The sequence below is a fragment of the Lotus japonicus genome, chromosome 1 (assembly GCF_012489685.1).
Source record: "Lotus japonicus ecotype B-129 chromosome 1, LjGifu_v1.2".
Classification (NCBI taxonomy): Eukaryota; Viridiplantae; Streptophyta; class Magnoliopsida; order Fabales; family Fabaceae; genus Lotus; species Lotus japonicus.
This window is the reverse complement of record NC_080041.1, coordinates 38,455,226-38,473,266: the sequence shown is the minus strand read 5'-3', so window position 1 is coordinate 38,473,266 and position 18,041 is coordinate 38,455,226. Positions and strand designations below refer to the sequence as shown.

The 18,041-nt window shown below is 42.5% G+C and overlaps 1 protein-coding gene and 1 long non-coding RNA gene across 4 annotated transcripts; one reads left to right on the top strand and one right to left on the bottom strand.

The window, feature by feature from the left end:
- Nucleotides 1-408: 408 nt before the first annotated feature.
- LOC130734643 (protein MAIN-LIKE 1-like) lies at nt 409-3,587 on the bottom strand. Of its 2 annotated transcripts, XM_057587153.1 has the most exons (4): nt 3,285-3,587; nt 1,771-2,757; nt 926-1,686; nt 409-834 (listed from the first exon to the last, which is right to left on the bottom strand). In XM_057587153.1, exons 2-4 carry the CDS (start codon nt 2,750-2,752, stop codon nt 508-510), a joined length of 2,070 nt encoding a protein of 689 aa, XP_057443136.1. In that variant the 5' UTR covers nt 2,753-2,757; nt 3,285-3,587; the 3' UTR covers nt 409-507. The 2 variants fall into 2 exon arrangements, with proteins under 2 accessions (XP_057443136.1, XP_057443135.1); XM_057587152.1 differs by lacking the exon at nt 3,285-3,587 and having other exon boundaries at nt 1,771-3,144.
- A 28-nt stretch (nt 3,588-3,615) lies between these two features.
- On the top strand, nt 3,616-7,299 carry LOC130734644 (uncharacterized). Of its 2 annotated transcripts, none has more exons than XR_009018028.1 (4): nt 3,616-3,738; nt 5,193-5,262; nt 5,760-5,826; nt 6,739-7,299. It is a non-coding gene; the product is annotated as an uncharacterized LOC130734644 (long non-coding RNA). The 2 variants fall into 2 exon arrangements; XR_009018027.1 differs by having other exon boundaries at nt 5,740-5,826.
- Nucleotides 7,300-18,041: the final 10,742 nt, after the last annotated feature.

Here is an 18,041-nt window from a genome sequence, read left to right as displayed (position 1 = left end):
TTTACATTGGAGAGTTAATAAGATATCTGTTTGTTGTTTGCAGGGCTGAGGGTGCACATGCCAGTTTGAAGAAGATGTTGCGGGATTGCAAGGGTGACCTAGCCACTTCTTGGGATGCGTCGCATAGTTTGACATGTAATCGACATACTGAAATATTAGCATCGTTTGAGCGCAGTATTCACAGAATTGATCACATTTTCATGTTCCCATTTTACACAAATATTAGAGGATTTTTGTCAAACAAATGCCTGCAGCTCATCGACGATGAACATATAAGAATGAAGTCCTACGGCGGATGCGATTGCTTGTTGAGAGAGACTCATGGGCCTTATGTTACTTATCTTGCCTTTCATTATTCACGGTGTAGTTATACAGGTTATTTTTCATTATAAGAGTCCAAACATAATAGGTGGAAATAGAAAGCGTGGTTAATATAAAAAGAGTCCATACAATGTCGTCACATGTCATAATATAAAAGTACACAAAAAAATATATACAAATATACAGTCACTCGCCCCGACCCCTACCGCCACCCCTCCGACCTCTAGGTCCACGAGCTCTGCCTCCACGAGCGCCCTCTGCAGGTGCACCCTCTCCACGGGCTCTGCCTCCACGGGCTCTGCCTCCACGGGCTCTACCTCCACGACCTCTGCCTCCTGCAGCTCCAGCTCCTCGGACAGCAGCAAAGGCTACTCCCTGGGTACCGATGAATGCGCTGGATCTAATAAGATCCAGCGCCCTCTCAGTGAGGGATCGGGCATGCGTGCCAACTGCAAGAGCATCTGGCACCTCCAGTGACTGCTCCAACAAGTCCACGACCCGACGCACAACCGTCTGCAAAAATAATGTACATAAATGTGAGTGTACAAATAAAATATCATGAACAAAAAATCACAATTGCATGAAAAATAAAATTCAAACTTACCACAGCACTGAACTCCTCCCTCCTATCATCAGGGATGATGAACCGATGGGACACACCGCCATACCACCTCATGTACTCCTCCACAGCCTCTCCCGAATGAGTAACAGGGATCCCCTGAGGGCGCAGGTGCGGCACAAAATCAGCATAGGCAGCATCTGCGGTCTCAGCAAGGGACCCAGTCGTCTGGATCTCGGAGGGGTGTCGAGGGACATCCTGGATGTAGCCAAACTGGCGCAGAACCCTCTCTGGTAGATGTCGTCGAACAACACGGCCAAATGGCGTCCGGATGTAGCCAGAATACATGGCCCTCTGATCCCGTGGTCGATGAGCCCGATGGTCCTCAAATGGGGTCCATATAATGTCATCCACCGTCAGCTCATCGAGCATGACTCGCCTCTCATCGAGGCCTGCATGCCCGACCCGGGACATAACCCACCGCCGCGCCCTAGGCTGGTCCTGTGAGTACTCCGGATCCGCCCTCCGGATAATGACGCGATCAGAAAGGTACTCGTAGGCCCATCCTAGCAAGAGTGAGCTGAAACCTCCCATCTGGGCCGTCCCCCTCCTGGACGCTCGATCAAGCTGGTCGTACAACGTAGCGAGCGCAATTGCGCCCCACGCGTACTCGGACACTCGACCGAGATCCTGCAACATACCTATCCAGTAGACGGTCGTGTGGTATCCACCGCTCTTGCTAGCAAAGAGCGTCGCGCCTAGCTGGTTCACCAGCCAAATCCGTGCAGCGTCCTCATATCGGTGCTCTACAATGAAATGAATTCAGTTAACAGTTAATAACAATACAATAATAATAGATACTATTTAATCAAGTAATAATTAAGACATACCCTCCAACGCAGCATCATACAGGGTCTGCAAGACCCCAAAGCGAATAGTCTGGCTCCTGTTCTTATCAAACTCAGCATGATAACGAGCAACAGATCCTCCCATCAACTCAGCACATAGCGCTGCACACTCGTCCCTCTCCCCCCTCCCAGGCGTATAGAACCTCGACCCCATTGGGAGATGGAGAAGAGCCGACACGTCGTCCAGGGTGATGGTCATCTCCCCAAACGGCATGTGGAAGCTACTAGTCTCCTCATGCCATCGCTCCACAAGGGCCAAAATGAGGCCTGCATCTGTCTCCGAGTAGCTGCACCAGGGTAGCTGATGAAGACCCGTCTGCTCAATCAACTCTCGAACCCTCCTGTGACTGTCTGAATCACCATCACAAGCAAGGTTCCAAACCTTCCCCCCAGCTGTGGCCACCCTCAAGTGTCGACGGTCCACATACCGCTCGTCTGTGCGTAGGAGTGCATGCCACGTCCAGGGAGCCTTGTGATCAGCATAATGCGTGAGAAGCGACAGATCAACAGGCCCCCCCGGAAACGGCGGCAACCTCTGGATCAGGTCCTCCTCGCCACCCTGTGCCTCTGGCACGACATCAGCATCAACATCAGGAGGAGGAATACTATCCTCGTCATATGACCCCTCCTCGCCGGATGACTCCTCGTCGGATGACTCATCGCCGGATGACTCATCGCCGGATGACGACTCGCCTGATGACTCCTCGCCTGCTGACTCATGGCGAGGTACCTCAACCATGGGAGACGGCGGAGTAGGAACTCGATCAGTAGGCTCAACTGGAGCTGGAGCTGAAGCCTCTACCATGGGCGACTGCATAGAATCAACTGGAGCTGGAGCTGAAGCCTCAACCGCGTGAGAGGTCGCAGCTTGATCGCCGCGCCGGCTAGAAGCATGTAATCGCCGGTGTCTATCCTCTGTAGGCCCCGCATCCTCACTAGCTCGAGACCTCTTTCTGTTCTTCATTCTCACTATATATTCAGAGCAAACATTTTCTAAATAAATTCACTGAATAAATTATACTCGCTCAATTACTAAATTTCTCAATTAAATCTCTAAATAAAATCACTAAATAATTCACGATGTTTATAACTAAATTAAAAACATTTTATAAATTAACTAAGCTAATTAGATTAGGTTTTATAAATAAACTAAGCTAATTATATTAAGTTTTATAAAAACATTTTATAAATTAAGTTTATAACTCTAAACAGACACCAAATACGGAACATTAAGTTTCATATCCAATACGGAACATTAAGTTTCGTATCCAATACGGAACATTAAGTTTCATATTGAATACGGAACATTATGTTCCGTATCGAACCAGAGATCCATTAACGACATTGCATGAATGGAACTCGCCCCAAAGGCCAATTTATACACAATTTCAGCCAACATAACATCTACTTAAGCATAAATCGACTACCCTAGGGTTGCAAGATTCCATAATTCCAAGTTAAATGGTGAATTCAAGTTGAAATCCAAACTTACTTACCTCTAGGTTCAATGCAATGAATGGGGAGAATGGGTTTGATGATGGAGACGATGGTACACTTTCCAGATGATGATTGAGGCAAGGAGATCGTCGGTCTCGAAGATTGGAGAGCAAGGGTTTGAAATGTTTTGGAGCGCTGAAATGGGTTTTGGAAAAACCCCTGTCATTTACATAGTAATATAATACGGAACTTTATATTCCGTATTGAATACGAAATTTAATATTCCGTATTCTTGTAAAGGGGGTTTTTCCGTAATTTCCCCACTTTAAGTGGGGCGCGGAGCCCCATAGGGGGGCCCCAAACCCAACTCCCCCAAACTTTTGGTTCAAGTTCTGCCATTGGTGTAGGTGTGAGCCAGTTCCAGATGTTCGCTTTTATCAGAGGTGAAAATTTAGTTTTCACTATTTTTTTATATGGGCTTCTCTTCTCTGACAACCTGTGAAGATGAGATTTGTAAGTTAAATTTTTTGGTCTTGCTTTGAACTTGCTAGAAAGAGACACTTCTCCCCTTATTTGGTTTGGTAGAGTTTCTATTTATTGTTTGTTTTCCAATTTTAGAGTGCATTGCCCCATATTACAAGAGATTCTCAAAATGTTGAAAGAATACCACAATCTTTAAATTGCTCGCTTTTCCAAACCCAGGAGCTAGGATTTTATCTCTTGATTCTTTTTTTGTCTAGATCAGAAGTATCCTGCATGAGAGGCAATCCTGCTTGAGGCAAGTAGGACCACTGTTGGTGGCAAAACTCCGCCTCTGAGTATTTAACACTGCCTCACACCCAAGGCTTGAACAAGGGGCATCTTGTTAAGCTGGTTCTACTCCTGGCCAACTGATCCACATGTTTGGTGGTGTTTGGATTACCATGATAAAATGCAATTATTTATCTAACTATTGATATAAAAGCTCAAAAAGTAGAAGTAAAAAAATTTAAAATGCAGCAATGTTGATTTATGGTCTCCACTCTCCATGATGTGTGAGACAAAAATACGTGTCTAGTGTGGTTACAATATGTAGCGGCTACTATTTTAAAGTGTAATGTTAGTAGTAACAGAATGGAAGTTAGTCACTGATGTTAGAAGATAGTGAGTGTGGTTACTGGGTGTACTGGCTATATAAATGCGAATAGTAGAGAATATGATTTTAAGAGAAGTTAGTTGAGGAAAAGGATGGACAAGGACCTCTCGTATGTAGCCTGGAGATTTAGGGTATAGGTCAGAGATGTCTGCATTGGACAAATTTACTCTTCTTCTCTGCTTTCTCTACAAGATTCTTTCTTTTCTTCTATATGTGCTTCCTTGATCCAACAATAGTTTTCTCAAACTATGTTGAGATAAGTGAGAATTGAGTCAATTGACTATATAAACTATGGAACTATATTATAAAGCAAATAATCTGCATTTTGTCATGATCTTGATTGTGTACACAGTTCACAGTAACATATTTTAACCACATCTTTTTCTGGCAACATGTTTTGATGAATCCATACAGCAAAAATTTTCAAACCAATAACTTATGCTTGTCTAAACATACATGCCAGAAGGTCTAAAGAATTTCTTGGACAAATTATTTAGTTGAACGAGTTCACTCGTAAGAGTCAGAATTCATGGTGTTTCTCATTTAAAGTTTTGTCACCGGTAGATTGTTGTTAATGGTCTAAGGTGAGGCTCCTAAGAAAATTCCTTTTTAACTTGGATTTTAGTAAAATAGATTTTTCTTTCTTTAATCTTTTTAATATTTCAACGTGCAACATAATATGCTTATTGAAAGTTGGAGGAGATTTCGCATCATGTGATCTTGGGATCAAAATGGATCAGGTGTCTCTGGGTGTTACGTTCTATGAATTTTCTTGCTGTTTTTTCTTTTATGGGAATTTGAATTTATATATTAGGCTTTATTTTTTATTCAGGTATCGTGCTGCAGAGGTTGAAAGGATACATGGTATTATGCCACCAGAAGGGACAAGAGAAAGACAGATAGTAAGTTCACTGTAATTTGGCATGCATTTGTTATAAGCATTCTGTGATGTTGCTAGCGTACTTATTTATCTGGTCTTAGATATAAAGCTTGAAGTAATAAAGGCTTCATAGGAGATGGCATGGTAGATTTAAGAGAAGAATGCTGTCATAATTCATTAGTTAATAGGGTTGCAATTTGTAAATCTCATTCCTGGGTATTAGAATTTTACTTTCAATAATAGGTTTTGTTGTAATTTAGTATTTTGATTGACTCTTGGCTACAACAGGTAGCTTTTTGTTCATTAGCATCAACCTGCAAGAAATGCTTTGTACTGTAACCAAAATATGAAAATTATGGAACCTTGAAAAATTAGACTGATTGGTATTGGAATTTAAATTCCTTCATGTTTTATTTTTGAATGTTATGCTTTAGCTATGAGTCTGATGGCTCTATATTGAATAAAATTCTTATAACAGATTCTCATCTTTCTATTCAAGGAATTATTGTTACTTTGTAGCACTTGCAGAAATTGACATGTAATGCGGCAGAAAGAACCTGATTGGAAGGCCGAGGGTACATTCCAGGTAATCGTAACGGTATTCTAACTCTCACAATGTTTTCATAATTGGTGGTTCTCCTAGCAAACAGTTTGATCGTGGTTCTAGTTTGAAGTTTATGAGAGAAGGTGAGACCCATAGTGGAGGAGTTTCTTAAGGGTAGAAATGGAATGTTAGTGGCACTGGGGTCTAGTGGGTCAGGGAAGACTCATACCGTGTTTGGAAGGCCAAGGGATCCTGGAATGCTACCTCTTACCCTCCCTTTGCCAACGAAATCTAAAACTTTGTTGACTTGGTGGCCTATAAATGAGCTGGTTGCTTTTTTGGTTTTACCAATGGTTAGATCACTTAGATGTTACTAACTGGAACAACAAAAGACATAATAAGCTGCATTTTCCCCCAAAAGGACAGCCAGCACGTTTATTGTGATTTTCATTTAGCATTGACAGATGAAGCCTAGTAAATATAACTTCTATCCTAGTCTTATGCTTGTAATATGATATAGTAGTAGTTTCTAACAATCATCTTTATCCTTTTAGCTTCCAATGTTTAGCTAAACATACAATTCTGTTTATGAGGAAAAATACATCAAGGATCACTGGCTTCCTTTTTCTTGGCATTGAAGGAGAATACCAAGACATAATGTGAAAACGTTTGATCTTCATTGATCTCAGGGATCTTTTTTTTTTTTAATGAACTCACCCAGTAGGCAGTAGCTATGTTTTAGTGATGATGTCGTTGTGACCTGGCCGGGGTAAATTTATAGTTGCCTCAATGAGTTTTGGAGAGCTATGTACATTGTTGAATGTTAAGGTAGGATATGTGGGCATCTCATGTATTGTGCGCTATATTTGGGAGGTTCCCTATATTTGGCTTGTACTTTCTGTTTTCCATTCCTTTTGTTCCATTACTTATGACATTCTATTTAATTTAATGTAGTTGGGCTTCTTTAATAGCTTGCTCATAGGATTCCATGTAATGAGGGAAACAAGAACAACACCTGTGGCTCAAAAATTTGAAAGGAAAGGTTCTGAATTGGCTAGAAAGGGGCTTAACAACCAACAGTGATTCCCTAGTGGCATGTAATATCCACTGGAGTTATGAACTCTGTAGTGAACTGTCCATCCATGAGCACCATCTCTTCCTTATGTTTGGAAAGGTGATAATCTCTCACAACAGTAAGTGGGGATTTTGAATTTGTTTCTAACATGATAAAAATTTGTTTAACTGAATCAGTTGTTTTTCTATCTTTTATGTTCTTTAACAAGAGTTATTTGCATCATGGGGCTGTCCAATAATTCTCAAAGCTGTTGAAGGTCCAATGTTTTCTATGGCTGTCCAAAACACACCGGCTAGAACTAAAACCGTGCAATCCGTGAATTTCTTCGGCACTTGGGTCGGGCCGAGTCGATCGTGGGCTTGGCCAATTCAAGGGAGTGATTTGGTTAGGGTTGGTGCGGTCGGTTGACCGAACCGACCTAAGTAACTATGTTAAAAAATTCAGCCTAGGCCCAATCATAAGGAAACCCAGCCGCTTATAAAAAAACCAGCCTTTTACCGAAAAAAAAAACACTCTTCGCACTCAGTTCACTAACCCAAGCGTTGTCACACACACACACACCTTCACTCTTCTCTCTCTCACTCACCATTGTAACATTATCATGTAATCTTAGTGGGCCCTAGCGGCTAGCGCCATTTCTCTTTAACCCTTCACTTCGCATCGCATACCACCTAGAATAGCATAAACGAAAACCTTGATTGCCTTTGCATCTCTTCTTCTACGCACACTACAACACACTCACCCAGATTTAGCTAGCAACCAATTTTCTTCTGCCATTCGATACATGCTCCACTCCACCAATTCGAAGATCCCATGCTTCTAGTAGATTCGTCCTAAATCATCATTGTTGCCTCAATTTGAGCTCTGGTCTTCGAGAACTCAACCATCGTTCGTGCCATCGGTAGTAGATTCGCTCAGAATCACCATTCGAGCCATCGATCTTCGTCAAGATTTTGAGTTGAAGATGCATTCACCCATTGAAGGAGATAAAATGTTGCAATAGGGTTTCTCCCTTCTTATTTTCTTTTATTTTTTAAACCATCTTCTGCAAAGATTTTAATTTTTGGTTAAGGGCCTGTTTGATTTTTGTTTTTAAAAACAATTTTCTGTTTTATAAAATTAAAAAACAATAAAACTTGTTTGACAAAATTGTTTTTTCATAATTGATTTAAAAACAGTTTCTTATTTTTTTGTTTTTAGAACAGAAAAACCAAAACAGAAAAAAGTTGTTTTTGTTTTTTTTTTATTTTGAAAATAATTAAAACACGGAGAACATATTTTCTCTCATTAATGACATGTATGTAATTAAGTGGAATTAGACATTAGACAATTAAAGAGTTTTAAACACCATCGCAGCACACATCCCTTGTCTTCTCTCCACTCCGCCGCTTTCTTTGTTTGTTCCGGTGGTTTGTGTTTGTGGCTTGTGCTCTTTTAATATATTCTCTGTTCACTCTCTTGTGTGTTGTGTTGTTTACTTTACACAGAAATTTGAGTTTTATTCATGATACATGATTTTATAAATGTTGTTTTCATGTGATTGGCCCCAACGATCTCATATTTTCATGATGGGCTTTATCATTGTCTAGGGTTTTCAATCTCATCACTTTCAATTAAATGGCACTATGGCAGCACTAATTGTAGTGGTGTGAAAAACGACAAGTTGATGCTATGAATGTACATATGTGTGGCCTGTGGAATAAAAATTATTTAACATACACCCAAACAAGTTTTCAATTTTCTTGTCTAAAACATGTTTTAAGAACAAATTGATCAAACAAGTTTTCTTGTTTTTAAAATCATATTACCAAACAAGTTTTTTTCATTTTTTATTCTTAAAAATAGTTATCAAAAAGTATTTTACAGAACAGTTTTGGAAACAAGAAAATTGAGAACACAATCAAACAGACCCATCTCTGTTACGATTTTATTAGATTTTAGTGGAAACCAACTTGGCTTGAACTCATCATCTTAATTATTTTTATTTTTTGGATTTTTTTTACCTGATTATACCTACCCGGTGAAATCGTTACTCCACAAAACCAAACTCTAGGAACCTAGTGACACTGAACAAATAGTAACCCCTTTGTTGTTTTATTTTTCAACTGACCAAACCGATATTTTCAGCCTAAAACCGACCGAAGCCATTCGTTGGACAACCCTAGTGTTTTCAATTCCAAATCAAAGGAAACTGCACCCTTTTATTTTTATTTTTGTTCAAAACTGCACCTTGTTCCAACAGCTAAAAAAGGAGGGGTATATATGTAGTTTGATATGTGGCCCTTGTGGTTGTGGCCCACTTCAAAAAAGAAAAGTGGTAATCAGTTTATTTTAAAAAATATTACATGGTCGTTTCATCTTCTTCAATCACAAATGGCGCCAGGTGGTGACACCAACGACGGTGGAACCCCTAACACCACCACCTTCACTCTCTCCCTCTTCCAATCCTCCCGGCGACTCGCTTCACGCGCCACCGCTTCCAACCCTTCCATCCGAGCTCGTGGAAGATATCCTCTGCAGGCTTCCCGTGAAGTCTCTTTTACGATTCCGATGCGTCTGCAAATCCTGGAATTCCCTGATTTCCGATCCCAAATTACAATCTCATCCCAAATTCCGGAAACCATTTCAATTCTTATCCACTCCGATCCGATTTCAGCGTAGTGACCTCCGGCGCCACACGGATAAAGTACCCTCTGTTTACACGGATTTTTGGTAAACAAATATCCTCTTAGTTCGACTAAAGGAAGTTTAGATTTCAGGGTCCTTTTGAGAAAACGCTTTGCCAAAGTGTAGTGTGTGAACGGATGTGTTCTCGACAACAATAAACAACTTCAAACGAAACTGGACTTTATTGAATATGAGTCGATTACAAAACAGTCAAGCAAACTAAAATAACATGAGAGCAAATTTCGACAAAACAAGCTACACATAAGAACTGGGAATTAACAAACTGAAATGCAGAGAAATTAAAGCGTTGGTTCTGCAACATACTCCTCGATCATCACGTTTTTCTCCTTGAGTCTCATTGATGCGGACATTAGAGCTTTCTGGTGAATTTTTCAGAGTTTGAGTTGGGAACCCCTTCTTCTGCTGCTGCTTCCTCTATTTATATTGTTCTTTCTGCCCTCTTGGCGGTTTTCCTTGGATGCACGATGGCTTCGTGGGTTTTGAATGTTGGCGCCATACCCCACGTTTAGCCGATGGTCTTCGCGCACGTGACTCTATTGCCACGTGGATGGTTCCGAGTCGTGGGCAACCGTTGCTATTCGTGGCATCGTGGGTGTACGCACGTGCTTGTAGTTGCTGGTTATTCGGTAACTACCTCTTCCATTAAGATGATCGAGATTTCTTCATCTTCTGAGTGTGTCGAGTTATGGCTTTTACTGACTTGTCTTTGAGGGACATCGTGTGCTGAGATGCCGGCTTTGCCCAACCCTTTCTGTCGAGCAACCACTTTTGCACCATGGTGTCGAGAATTGTAGTACTTGTAATTTTGGCTTAACAGTTGCCCCCCAAAAATGTTGGTTGTCGACTGCTTTAGCTCAAAGACACCAAGCATTTTTTTTTCGCAGCCGTTCGATTCCAACGATTCAAATGCTTTGTGCTCTCGACCATTCGATCTTCAAGTCCAATCAGCAGCCATAACGTCTGATGACTTCTCCACTAGCTGACAGTTATAGCCTTTTTAGGGCCATGATTTCACCTATGCGAAAAAGCTGAGAGGTGACATGAATTAACTAATAAAATAATCGCTTGGACCCCAAATTTTTATAAATTGCTGCTCAATGCGGCTTGGGTTCCGTTTTCCCTTCTGTTTATAAATACCCTCTTGGTATTCCTTGTTCAAGCTTTACTCTTTCCTCCAACCTGCAACTCCTTCTTCCAGACTTCATCACTTCATCTTCTTCCGTCTTCTCTGAAATACTTACTGCGTCTTTCAATGGCTTCCAATCCTGAGCAAACCATTCCGTTGGCCACTGAGCTTAAGCTGGATGAGTCCAAGCGCGTGCCAATCCCGGAGCCTCCCAACGAAGCAGAGAAGAGAGCTATCTGGAAATCCCAGGTACTCATTCCTTTCTCTGTTAATGGTACTTTACGCGCCATTTTGGGCCCTTTGAAAGTAGTGAAGCATGATAGGCCCAATAGTCTCCCTGAAGAACATGAATCATTTCACCCTAGCGTTAGGGGAGAGGAGCTCATTTTGGCATTTCAACCCTCTTACCGTATGCCATTTCTTTCTGACCCAAAACGAGCCTTTCGTTCAGCCCCTCCTAACCCTTCTGCTAACGACAAGGCTTACCTGAAATGGTTAGATAGGGTTGAGGGAGATAAGAGACAACACTGGAAGGATGTAGGGATTCTCGACTTGATTCAGCTGTCGAGATCTCCAATCTCGTATAACCCTGCTATGCTGCTGAGTGCACTTTATTTCTGGGAGAGGTCCACTAATTGCCTTCATGTTCCCTTTGGTATGATTACCCCCACCCTCTTGGATGTTGCTGCTATCACCGGATTGTGGCCCATTGGTGATGATTATCACTCTGCACCTGCTCCTGTTAAACCCATCTCGATCCCTACTGACAACGTTTCTTTTAGTCGATTCATTAAGGACCATTATGTCGAGAGTGGTGAGGTGTCTGATGCTGAACATGTCGCTTTCTTGCTGTATTGGCTGTCTGCTTATGTCTTTTGCACCAAATCTTTGCGCATACCTGCCAAGCTTTTGCCTTTAGCCAATCTGCTTCACGAGGGTCGACAACTTGCTATGGCTAGGCTCGTCCTTGGCAACCTGTATCAAATGCTGAATGAAGCTGTCGAGGATATCCGGAACACTAAGACCGTCTCTCTGAATGCGGCTGGACCACTTTGGTTGAATGCAGTCTTCGAATCTCTTCTGCCGGTACAAGATAATCCTCTAACTGTTTCTAACACCAGGATTGATGCCCATAGGCTCGAGACCCTGACCCCTACTTATGATGCGTCGAGTTTTGAAGCGGACTTCAGGAAGTACTTTACCATGTTTCTCGAGCTGAAACACTACCGTTCCAGTTTCTCTCCTTACAGCAAGGCTATTCGTGGCCCTTTCTGGCTGAGGAATTCTTATCCTGATGCCTCTGATTCTGCGTTGCCCAAGGAGCACCACATCACACTTTGGAGGACCCTCTTATCTCCTAGGGTTTTAACTGTGGGCTTTGCTAGCAGTGACTACACTCTATGTGGCTACAACCCTCAATTGGTTTCTCGACAGTTTGGGCTTAGCCAAGTTCTACCCAACACTTTATTTGACAAGAGTCTAGTCCTGTACCCCGGAACTATTAAGAGGGCTTCTGTTTTCGACAAGACTGTTCAATTTTATAACAAGAGACTCCTCAACCTGAGCCCCTTCACTTACGCTCCTTCATATTACGCCACTAATGCTTTCAAAGCCTGGTGGTCTAAGTATTGGGCTCAAATTTCGAAGCCCTTCGTCGATTGTCTGCAATGCATGACAGATGCTTTTCTTTTGCAGAAGCAGGATCCGAAGAAGACCAAAGGTATGCACCTGGCAGAAATTCGATCTTTTCAAGAGTTCTTTGGTGTGGTATATTACCCAACTCTTCGCCTTCGAGATACAGTTGCGCAAGCAGCTCAAGTATTAAGGCAAAAATGGGAACTTAAAGCCAAGAAATCCAAGTTAGTGGTTCCTCCTGGTGAGGAAGGTCTATCTTTTGTTATTCGAAAAACTGGCTTTAGGTTCCCGTCTTTGCCTACGAGTAAGTTTGCATTGGCTTTTCCACCGGTCTTGCCTAAATGGGTTGACCATGTAAACATAAATGTATTGGCCAATCAAGCTCTACCTCCTCGAAAGCGAGTGACTTGGACTAAGTACCACCTATGGAACTTTCCGTATCATGTGCCCGTCGAAATCTTCAACCATATATCGCTGAACATGCGTATTGGTCAAGGTAATACTTCGACTTGGCCTTGGTTTTCCTGTTTTACTTCTTAATCTTTCTTTTGTTTGCAGCTGAAGTCATTATTCGACCAGCTCCTCAAGTTATTTCCCCAGTGGCTCATTCCTCCAAGGACCAGCCAGTCGTGATTGAGGATGATGATGATGATGATGAGGATGATGATGTCAGTCTTGCTGACAAGCTCAGGGTACTTTCCTCATGCTTTTACCTTTTCCTTTTCGATTTCCTTGGATTATGGGCTGACGTATTTTTCGACAGAGTCGGAAACGGAAACCTAAGCCTGTTGCTTCGGCCAGTCAGAAGAGGGCCAAGGGGGTTGGTGTTTCCACCCCTAGTGGGGCTTCTAAGTTGGCATCTGATGCTCAAACAGAAGTCGCTGACAAAGAGGGTGGTGGCGGCGCCGCCATTCAGGTATGTTCTCCATTCTTGAGGGTACCTTGTGATATTTTTAACCCGTGGTTTCCTAATCTGAGTCATCTCTTGTTTGTTTTGTTTCCTTTAGACTGATGTTCATGAGCACTCTCCTTCCAATCCTCCATCCCGTGAGAATTCCCCAGCTCCCATTCCTGCAAAATCCAAAACTGAAGGTGTCGAGAAACCTCCCAAGGCCGCATCCTCAGCTAAAAAGACCTCCACATCTGAGGGGAGGAGGAAGGTCAGGAGCAAATCTCGTCATAAGTCTCCTCGCCGTTCCAGAAGCTCCACCAACTCGAGCCCTTCTAAGGACTCTGCTTACCAGGTATCTTTATACTTTTCATGTTTTGTTGACTCCTCTAATATGCGTTTTACTTTATCGAAAGGGCATTAAAGAGGTTTTTCTTGCAGGAGACTCAGGGTGCAACTTCTCCCATCCGCGAAACAGAGCCTCTTCCAGGCAAGGATGACAGCCCTATGCCTCCTCCAAAATCGACTGCCACTGTGCAACATTCGCCTCAAACCAAGGGTGGCTCTTCATCTCATGTGTCTAGTGAAAAGCTCGACACTTTATTTGAGGAGGACCCGCTGGCAGCTTTGGATAGCTTCCTCGATGGCACCTTGGAATGGGACTCTCCACCCCGTCAAGCTGATGCTACTGCTGAGACTGCTCAATCAAGTGGGGTAGCCAATTCTCAGCAGATCGAGGAGAGTATGGGTCGGCTGAAGGCTATTGTCTTCGCCAATGGGTTTCTCGACCAGATCCAAGCTGATCCTCAAGCGAGCCATGCTGCTAAGGAATTGCTTGTCTTCCTTCTTGGCCAAAAACTCGATTCTCAACAGGCTGCTGCTTTGGCTAACCTTCAATCTTTTTTAGTGGATGCTTCAGCCACCTTTCATCAAATCAAGGACGTTGGTCAAGCTGTCAGCTTTAAGGAAGCAAAAGTCTCTGCTGGTAAAGCTCAAGTTGCAGCAATGAAAGAGGACTTCAAGAAGTTCACTGCTAGGAAGGTTTTGATCGCAGATGAAATCTCTGAAGTCGACATCAAACTTGAAGAGCTGCATCGAGAGATTACCAAACTGGAGAAAAAGCGAGCTGATTTGGTCGAGGAAGGCCCTGCTGTGAAGGATCAGTTGGACGTGCTTACTAAAGACTCCAAGGCTCTGATCATCTCGACGAAATAGGTTATCAAGGGATTGGAGATTGATCAGGCTGTGAAGAAGGGTCTCGATGCCAAGATTGCCACCTTTGCTGATTGTTTGAACTCTTTTAAAACCCTGCTGTAGGACTTTTTTTTTTTATTAATATGTAACGATGGCACTATTCTAACCATGGCTATGCCAATTGCGTGTAATATTTCGACAATGGTTTTGGCACCTAAGCCATATAATTTGACGTTTAATTTGCCAAGTCTTTTCAGTTTCCACTACGCATTTATTTTGACGGCTATTCATTTACTGTTGCATCGTTCAAACTTCCTTGCACCCCCTCACATAGTCGTCGCTTTGTTTCTGGGGAATGAACCAATTTATTGCAATCTTATACCACGTTTTCTTGATTCAATGCAAGTCTTTATTCATTAAAAGCCAAAGCTATTCACGATGGTGGTGGTAATCTGCATGGCCTATAACCGTAAGATGAAGAGTTGGCAACTGATTGCCATTAATTAATGCATTCCTTGGTTGTTACCCTATAAATAGAGCGTTTTTGGTTACTTCTTTTCAGTAACTTCTCCAAACTCTCCCTTGTTTCTTTCCCAGAACTCTTTTCCTGCTTTCATAAATCCCTTCAGCCATGGCTAGCCGTCGTGTTCTCAACCAGATCCGGAACTTGGCTTTTGACCAAGACTTATTCTGGGAGTTGCACTCTTTCCTTCCTTTGGCTGAAGAGCTTACGGGGCTCATTAACCAACTTCTTTCGAGGAATATTATTGCCTCGGTAAGAATTCCTCTTCAGGAGTTCTTGAGCCTCCTGCATGAAGCTGTACCTCTATATGAAGAACACCGGGAGCTTACTGCTCGAGTGTTCTTTGCTGAACACCAGATTGACGAGAAGATGGAGGAATTTGAAGAGTTGAAGGCTGCTCTTAGCCAGGCGAACCTCGAGGGGAGTGTGGGAGCTCTGAAACCCTTGGTGGACAAGCTTTCTTCTACTGCCCGTGAAGAGCTGGATATTCGACAGGAGAAATCGCGACTGGAATCCCAACAAGAAGATGTCTTGAGGCGCATAGAGCCTCTTAGGGCCAGATACAATAGTTGTAGGGCCAACCCTCCCTTTTAAAATTTCTTTGCCATAGTTGTAATGCTCTATTCTACTCAATAAAACACTCGCGTTTGGCAATTTATTTTCTTTTACTTCCTTATTCGATGTTTATCTCATGCAATGTTGGCTTATACGTTTTTAAATATTTGCCATTTATCGTCATTTGTCGATTACCTCCTAATTCCTTAATCGAATAAGCGTTGTTTAAAAGTACCTTCTCGACTGTAAAAGGGCATTCCCAGTTTGGGGCCCACTTTCCGTAACGTTTATCTTTTTTATCAATTGGTAAGATGACCTTCCATACGTAATCACCAAGCATAAAAGATTTAGCTCTAACCTTTTTGTTATAAGCTTTAGCAATGCGATCCTTTTGCCTGGTTAAGGTATCCAACACCAATAGTCTTTCTTCGTCGAGATTGACTAATTCATCAAGCATCATATTCCAATAATCTTCACTTGGAATTTCCTCTTGCCTTTGAATTCTGCATGACTGTAAATATACTTCTACTGGTAGTACCGCTTCTTGACCATATGCTAGTCGAAAAGGCGTTGCTCCGGTAGATTCCTTAGGTGAATTCCTGTAAGCCCAAAGCACTTGGCCTAACGTTTGATGCCAGTTTTTAGGTTTTTGACCAACATGTTTTTTAATCAAGGAGATCAACGTTTTGTTGGCCGCTTCTACTTGACCATTCGCTTGAGCATAATAGGGGGTCGAGGTTAGGAGTTTTATACCCCAAGATTCTGCGAATGATACCACCTTTTGGCCTACAAACACTGTGCCTTGGTCTGTCGTAAGTGACTCAGGTAGCCCAAAGCGGTACACTATGTGATTCTGAATGAATTCGATCACCGTGTCCTGGGTCACATTTTGTAGAGGAATTGCCTCTACCCACTTGGTAAAGTAATCTATAGCCACTATGATGTACTTATGCTGCCTAGAAGAACATGGGTTAATTTCGCCAATTAGGTCTAAAGCCCAACCCCTGAATGGCCAAGGCTTAATGATCGAGTGTAGTTCACTTGCTGGCACATGTTGTATCCCCGCGTGTCTCTGACAACCTTGGCACCTCTTGGCATACTCCATACAATCTTTCATAATAGTAGGCCAATACATCCCTTGTCGAAATAGGATCCATTTCATCTTGATTCCTGCCTGGTGGGCACCACATAGCCCGTCGTGAACGGCCGAGATCGCTATGAACGCGTCGTCTTCACTTAAACACTTCAGTAGTGTTCCGTCGACGTTTTTCTTGAATAGCTCGTTTCCCATGATGACATAGCTCATTGCCCTGTATTTTGTCTTTCTATCTGTAGTACCCACAAGATTTTGCAAGTAATCGACAATTGGCTTTCTCCAATCCTTAGGTGCCATATTGTCAATGACCAGGATGTCGAGGTCAGAGGGGTTTAGTTTTTCTTTGACCTCGATAAGCTCTTTTAACCTACATTTATCGACCATATATCCTGACGCGATTTGTGCCAATTCATTGGCTTCTTGATTGTCCACTCTGGAAACGTGACCTAGCCTAGCTTCGTCGAATTTGGCCAACAAATTGTTAGCTTTCGTGTAATACCTAGCTAGATTTTCACTGATGCACTTGTATTCCTTGGTAAGTTGCTTTATTACCAACTCAGAGTCCCCTTTTACGACGACACTCTTTGCCCCAAGGGCTATCAGGATCTCGAGGCCTGATGTTAATGCCTCATACTCAGCCTCATTGTTTGAGCAGTTACTCTTAATCCTAAACTTGAATTTCGTGGGGATGCCTCTTGGGGATACTATGAACATCCCGATCCCAGTGCCATTCTTATGGCTAGAACCGTCGAAAAATAGCTTCCAAGGTTGGATGCCTACGTAAGTTATGATTTCTTGAGGCAAAGTATGGTCTGCCAGGAAGTCAGCAATTGCTTGTCCCTTAACTGCCTTTAGTGGGGCATAAGTTAGTGAATACTCGGTTAGGGCTAAAGCCCATTTACCAATTCGACTATGCAAGATAGGTTTGGATAACATGTGCTTTATTATATCATAATGAGAAAAAACCATTACATCGATTGGCTTTATATAATATTTCAGCTTTACACAAGAGAAGTACAAGCATAAACACAATTTCTCGATCATGGTGTATCGAGTTTCTGCATCATTTAACACCCTGCTTAAGTAAAATATGGCTCTTTCTTTGCTATCTTCATCTTCTTGAGCCAACATGCTTCCGATGGTTCCATCCGTGGCAGAGATGTACAGCTTCATTGGCTTTCCTCTTATAGGTGGTGCCATTATAGGTGGGCTAGACAAGTAAACTTTGAGTTCATCGAACGCTTTTTTGATGCTCTGCTTCCCAGCGGAACGCATCTTCCTTTTTAAGTCGAAGAAGTGGGGAAAATGACTTGGTCTTCTCACTGAGGTTAGCAATGAATCTCCTTAGGAAGTTAATCTTTCCCAATAGTGATTGCAGTTGTTTCTTGCTGGTTGGTGGACTAGTGTCGAGAATGGCTTTAGCTTTGTTCTTGTTGATCTCGATGCCCCTTTTTATGCACCACAAAACCCAAAAAA

What these genes read in the sequence shown, in the direction of transcription:
- LOC130734643 (XM_057587153.1), bottom strand. Translation starts at nt 2,752, where the DNA reads ATGAAGAACAGAAAGAGGTCTCGAGCTAGTGAGGATGCGGGGCCTACA. An exon ending in GTATGATGCTGCGTTGGAGG is followed by an intron (nt 1,687 to 1,770) that starts GTATGTCTTAAT and finishes ATTTCATTGTAG; the next exon opens with AGCACCGATATGAGGACGCT. An exon ending in GGGAGGAGTTCAGTGCTGTG is followed by an intron (nt 835 to 925) that starts GTAAGTTTGAAT and finishes TTATTTTTGCAG; the next exon opens with ACGGTTGTGCGTCGGGTCGT.